The 7,197-nt window shown below is 35.0% G+C and overlaps 1 protein-coding gene across 1 annotated transcript in view; it reads left to right on the top strand.

Moving 5' to 3' along the window:
* The window catches only part of Cldn16 (claudin 16), a 23,703-nt gene extending 22,908 nt beyond the window's left edge, over positions 1-795 (top strand). Inside the window, exon 6 of the mRNA XM_013019516.1 lies at positions 723-795. Within this exon, the coding sequence (XP_012874970.1) occupies positions 723-735 (13 nt within the window). The 3' untranslated portion in view covers positions 736-795. The remainder of the gene's footprint in view (positions 1-722) is intronic.
* The last annotated feature ends 6,402 nt before the right edge of the window (positions 796-7,197 follow it).

Here is a 7,197-nt window from a genome sequence, read left to right on the forward strand (position 1 = left end):
CCCTCCCTCCCTCCCTTCCTTCCTTCCTTCCTTCCTTCCTTCCTTCCTTCCTTCTTTCCTTCCTTCCTTCCTTCCTTCCTTCCTTCCTGTCTGTCTTTGGACTGAGAGCAGGATTAATTCAGTATCTGATGTTTTTGCTCATTGGCTAGAGCTCAACCAACTGAGCCATGCCTCCATCCCCAGCCCTTTCTTTAGTTATATTAAAGTCTTCCATTTGAGATAATGACCCTATTACCTATGCTTTCTGTGTAGCTTGGATTATATCCTGGCACCACCACAACTGATCACTATTTCATTATTAATTATATAAATAAATAAATTTTCCCCACTGATCTTGGATTGAAGTGAAAAAAATCCAATTTTATTATATTTTGTCTTAGCTTCTGGATTTGTCTTGAAATTATATTTAGCTTAATTAGCAATTACTTTAATGCTATTTCTAATAAGTTGGAATTTAAATCTAAAAGGTAGATGGAATCAAATGAAATAATTTCTAGAATTCACAATGGGGACCTAACATCTAACCCTTGGGTTAGATGCTAAAATTCTTTCTCTGGTAAGGAGAAGGAAAACCTGGTCATTCCACTCTCATAAAAAGATGATTTTCTAATTTTATATCACTTGTGTCTTCAGTGAAATTCTTTAGGTGAGTTGTTAAGCTCACCTCAAGTGAAAATAAATGGGCAATAATTTCCTTTTACACACTCATTTCACTACTATAGATGGAGAACATGATCTTTGAGAGGGAGAATATGCTGATCTTTACTGGAACTAGGACACTGTGGCAGAAAAAAGGAAGGTCACAAACAGAAGTCAAAATGTTCCCTTGATTGGCTCAAGCAATGGCATGTACAATTTCTCAGTATCTTCCATTCACAGATATCATTATTAACACAGAATTTCTTTGAATCAATATCTTCTAGTCTATCATAATTGTTATTTAGATCTAATTATTAGCCTTTTGGTTATGTAAGTCTTCTTTATGTTGGCACTTATGTTTTCTTTGTCACAGTCAGTAATGTTAATGAACACACAAAAGTACACGTTTTTAGGTATATTTATTGTCACAACATTCATATTCACATTCTGTACAATCAGTTTCATGGGAAAAGTAGATGATCCCCCTTTCCCCAAGAAGCACTCTGAAGCCGGCACTTATGGCTCATGCCTGTAATCCTAGCTACTCAGGAGGCTGAGATCTGAGGAATCGCAGTTCCAAGCCAGTCCAGGCAGGAAAGGCCATGAGACTCTTATCTCAATCATAGAAAAAGTTCAAGCCCCAGGACCAGCATAAAAACATTTTAAAATTTAGCTGGGCTCCAGTAACTCAAGCCTGTAATCCTAGCTACTTGATCTGAGGATCAAGGTTCAAAGCCAGCCTGGGCAGGAAAATCCGTGAGACTCTTATCTCCAATTAACCACCCAGAAAACAGGAAGTGGCTCTGTGGTTCAAGTGGTAGAGAACACGCCTTGAGTTGAAAAGCTGAGGGACAGCGCCCAGACCCAGAGTTCAAGCCCCACCACCGAAAAAAAAAATAGAAAAGAATAGAAACAAATCCTACTTTATAGCCATTATTCCCACCAACCCATGAGAAACCACTCTTCGGAATGTCAACTCACGTAGACTAATGTTTGAAATATCATATTCTTAACCTTTGGGTCTGGATTCTTTCATTCAACATTATGACAGAATTCTGTAGTAGTGTTTCATGTAGCTTATGTAGCATAGTTTATCAATATCTATCTGTGTACAGAACTCTCAGAACTCACTTCCATGAATTTACTACAAAGGCTCAATCCTTGTAACTGATAGACATCTGATTTGTATCTGATTTTTGCTTAATATAAATTATGCTTCTATGAGCATTTTGCCCATAGTTTTGAAAGTTATGCACTCCCTTTACTTGGAAATGTACCTACGGGAAGGATTTCTCCATCACAGGCATTACAGGCTCTGATACCCAGGATGCTACTGACCAGTTCTCTACAATGCTTGTATCAATTTCCATTCCTATACCATAATATGAAAATTTTAGTTGCTATGGAACATGTCAACACTTGGTATAATCTAAATTTTCAAATTTTAGCTCTTCTAGTATGCATGTACTTGTGTCAAAGAGCAAAAACAAAAAATAAACTACACATTTTAACATTCTATTTCCTAAGAAATTTCCTATAACTTTCCATATTTTTGTTTACTATCCTAAAAGATCTTCATTTTATTATAAAATTTAAACTATAAAATTTATAAGAAATAAAATAATAAAAAATAATACAATTTAATGTTTATTGTAATAATAAAATTTCACTGAAATAGTGAATTTCACATTAAACACATTTACTAGTTTTTCTATTAGAGTGCCTGTCTTTTTCTTAGTGATTTTAGGTATTTGTTTTTTACATTTTTTAAAAAATGTAAGTCCTTTGCTAGAGAAGAATATCATAAATGTTTTCTGGTTTGTGGAATTAATCATCACCTGATGTAAATTATTATTTCTCAAAAAGAAATTATTTTAATATAGTCAAATTTATTTTTGCCTTTATATAGTTATCATTTTTTGTGTTCTGCTATGACCTTGTTGTCTATCAAAAGGTAGTTTCCTAACAAATCGTTTAAATAGGGACACAGGTGGACCCATTGCAACAATGAGATGTACAAGTCGTTATGTCAAAAACGAACTTTACAACTTTGGTGGGGGGAGGGAGGATGGGAAGGGATGGGAAGGGGAAACAAAGGAGGAGGAGGCTACAATGCTTGATAAGAAATGTACTCATTATCTTGCCCATGTAATTGTAACCCCTCTGTACAAATAAAAATAAAGAGAGAGAAAAGGTAGTTTCCTCTGTGTCTTATAATCTGTGTTTTCCTTTTTGAAAACTTTTATGTACATAATGAAAAGTGTATAAGTCATGAGTGCACATTGTGATAATTGTTTAGAAACTTAGCACTATTGACAATGAGACCAAGAAACAAAAACTCCATAACTTAATTTTGCATACTTTCTGTGTTACTGTGAAGCTTGAGCAGCCCTGGTTAACAGAGTTTAGAAAGCATTTAAAAATATATCGATAAGAGATTATTTCATAAGAAACAACTGTAACCTTTATAAATACATTGTTTTGGTGTTTACAAAAGTATGACCTACGCATTTTTCAAATATTTTGCGCTGAAATGTAATGATGAAAACGTAGGTCTCAGTTGAATGTATTATTATAAACATCTGATTGACAGCATACACACATGTGAGTATACACAAATACACACATTGCTATTACTTAGTTAGGCTGAGATCAAGCAAAGAAGAGTTTAATGTACAAGAATATTTCATTGGTTGTCTTTTCCAGAGCTTGATTCTTCTTGAAATTGTGTTTGATTAATGCTTTGGATATCATAGAGATTCAATACTTCATTTTGTTTGAAAGCATGAAAACTGTTTCCTTTTACATAGAGCAGGAACAGTTACTCTCCACTATTTTGAAGAGTTGTGTTTGCTCCTCAGTTTAAATGTGAATGCTTTGAAATAAATTTATTTTCAAGAATAAAATGAATGATTGATTCCATTACTATCACTTTATTTGCAATTGAATGACAGGGTCATGTATGTACATGTACATACATGTGCATCTTATATGTATTTTTATGACTAGATGTGTTAAATTTAACAGTATGATTGTAGGAACAATAATCAATTTCATAGCAATGTTTTTCTGAAAAAATTAACAATTTCTAAAACTGCAGAATCTCTTAAAATTTTGACCTCTGTCCATAAAAACTAAAAAAAAGTAGAAACAAAAGCAAAAAAGTTTATAACAAATACAATAAAATAATAGAAGGGAGAGAACATTATCTTGGTTGCTATGCTACTCATGAAGCAAGCCAGATTCATTACATTTACTGATTTATTCGTACATGTCATGTATTTCTCATTAAAGAAAGAAACAATCAAAATGGGAAGAAGTACCACAGAATACTTTACTATTTGTCTTCAAAGAAAGGAAAATTTACAGAATGACACTCAGAAATGTAGCTTTCTTTGTAGAAGCCATTATGTGCAAGTATGGAAATACTACTATGAAATAATTCTGCACAATTAATAAATAATAATGAAGTCATAAAAAGCAAGCTGAAGCTTACACCTATAATTCTAGTTACTCTAATACTCTGAGATCTGTGAATCATGATTTGAAGCCAGCCTGTGCAGGAAAGTCTGTAAGTTTCTTATCTCCAGTTAACCACCAAAAAGCCAGAGGTGGAACTTTGCTCAAGTGGTAGCTAGCATTGAGCAAAAAAGTTCAGGGACAGAGCTCAAGCCTTCAGTTCAAGCTCCAAGTCTGGCACAAAATACATAATAAATACATAAATAATACTAATGTTACAACAGAATCAGACATTAATGACTTAGAAAAATACTATAATAATGATTTAGTTTTGGAATAAGTGTTGGAAGCCAACTTATTTATTTCTCTCAATTCTACAATGGTGCTAGTTCAGTTACTTGTACCATAGCAGGACAAAATAATCTAGAGATTTGAAATTTTATGGTGCTTTATCCAATAAAACTAATTGGAAAGGGAGACTCTGATCAAAATGTATTGTACGTATAAATGAGCATTAAATTGCAACCCATTGAATAACTATTCTTTGAAGTTAATAATAATGAAAGGATATATTAGTAATTTTTTAATCTAAGGGTTATTTTCTGAGCTGCATAGAAGATATTATATGCTTAATAGAAATACTTGGATGTTGTCTTGAACTCTCTGTCTTTATTCATTTAGTTAATCAAACATAATTGCTGCTATTCATTCTAATTCATTGAAAGCCTTCTAATTAATTTTATTAATCCAAGTCACTGTTCATGTCCTAGCCCAAATCATTATCTTTTCTCCCCTAGATGGATGCACTAGACTTTTCTTTCCCTTCTCTCAATCTTGCTTAACCCAGGAGCCAGATAGTCTTTCTATTTTCCCTAGAATAAGATAGCAAAATTGTAACATGGTTTTTTTTGATACTGGTCCTGAGATGACCTCAAATACCCATTCTCTCTGTCTCTCTGTGTCTGTGTCTGTCTGTCTGTCTCTCTCTCTCTCCCCACTCCTCTCCTTTTACCAAAGTTCCCCTTACACATCATAGTCTAATTATAGTACATTTGTTTCTCTACCCCAAAGATCCTCTTCTCTTGTTTCTTACTCGGAAACACCTGCTCCCTTCCTTGATTTATCTTATCATCTGTCTTAGCTTTAATATCAATTCCCTTTGAAAACTTGCCTTCACTTCTACTAAGATGTCAGGTATGGGCAGGTCCCTAACCTTTCCCTCACTGAACTCACTTATGAATATGACTCCTCCTTCTATATATCAATCTTCCATAAGATTACAAGTTCCCAGAGGCTTAAAAACATGCAGCCTTTTGTACTGCTCCATACCCAGCATCTGGCCCTGTGCTTGACGCATAGTAGGTTTTCAATAGTTTTAAGTTAGTGAATAAATAAATGGCAATAATACAATGCTGTAGAATTGCTAAATGCTATTGCATGCAATTTGTTTGATGGATCATCCTTTCCCTGTATATAATGCACTTGTATATAATTCATAAATGTATATATTTGTGCAAGTTTTTTTAAAGAAGGTAACATACGCTTTCAAGAAGCACACATGTGAGGAAAGAAAAACAACAACTGTCCTTTTCTATCCATGTGTGTTGCTTAAAAGTTCCTTCTTGGGCTTTGTGGCATGGCTCTTATTGAGACAAAGAGAAATTGCTTTGGGATAAGGAAGAATTTTTGAAATGTAAGGTTTTTTCTTAAACTGTTGTCCCCTCCCCACCCTGACAAGATGGAAGCCAAACCTCAGATTCTTCGAGAAATAGCAGAGGTTGTGGATGTATTTGGGGATTTCGTATTACTAAGTCACTTTATGTAAATATATTTTTCCCTATTCAAACTTGCCAATCACAAGCAGGTTGTGAACCAGAGCTAAACAAATCTGGGCAAAGGGGCGGGGCCTGCTGCATTAGGAAATTAGGAATAAATGGGGGTAGGGGGCTGCCTGCCTGCTCTGTGTGATTGCTAGCCAGATTTTGAGCTGATGGTGTGCCTTTCTGCGGAAGTAAATTTTATGTTGCTGAGAATTTTTTTTTAATTTTCGTGACTCCAGTAGTTCTTGGGGAGCATAGACTGTCTCTTTTTCTCAGGCTCTCTCTCTCTCTCTGTCTCTCTGTCTCTCTGTTTCTGTCTCTCTCTCTCTCACACACACACACACACACAGTGGTGACTCACATCAATAACTAACTACTCAGGAGGCTGAGATCCAGAGGATCAAATTTCAGTTTGAATTGGCACTGAAAACTTCTTGTCACACCATTTTTCAAAAGAGCTAGCAAAAAATTTGGCTAGAGGCATGACTCAAGGAGTAAAGTGACAGCAAAGCCAGCAAAGTGAGCAAGCCAGAGGTCCTGAATTCAAAAGCAAGCACCAAATTTTTAAAAAATAATATTCGAGTGACATAGGTAATTGGTATTATGTGGTATAGGAGACATCACAAGACCAGAAATCTCTGTATCTGCCTGTGGTGTGGGCTGTTTCAGTAGAATGAGAGATTGCTTCCTACATGAAGAAAGGTTATAAGGCTAGGTATGGTGGCTCATTCCTCTGTCCCAGATTCTTAGGTAGTGAAGATCAGGAGGATAGTAGTTAAAAGCCAGCCAGGGTACAAAAAATGTTGCTTCAACCCTATCTGACGCAGTAAGCTATACAGTGACATGCTTTTTATGAACAGTTGAGAGGCATTTAAAAATGAGGATGACGGGCTGGACCAACCATGGGGAAACATTGTGAGACCCCCATCTAAGAAACAGCTAAAGAAAGAAGAATAGAAAGCATTGTAGTCATTTTTAATGCAAAGAATCTAGAGAAAAGTGTTGTATACAAAAGAGAAAAAAATGCACAGGTAAAGTTATCAAGAGAAACCAACTAATATTCCAAAATTACATAAAGTTTGATGCCCCAAAAGCTTATCTTGTAGAAAAGGATTTTCATATTCACATATTAATTTGCAATTCAGACCCTAAGAAAACAGCATCCCTTTCTTTTTCCAAGTAGGAAAACTGAGCCTGAAGGATGCTCACAAATGGCACTGTTACCACTGACAATACAATCCAGTACATGGTCCACATCACCTATGTAGCAACATTTTAT

The sequence above is a fragment of the Dipodomys ordii genome, unplaced genomic scaffold, assembly GCF_000151885.1.
Source record: "Dipodomys ordii isolate 6190 unplaced genomic scaffold, Dord_2.0 Scaffold45, whole genome shotgun sequence".
In the NCBI taxonomy this organism is placed as follows: Eukaryota; Metazoa; Chordata; class Mammalia; order Rodentia; family Heteromyidae; genus Dipodomys; species Dipodomys ordii.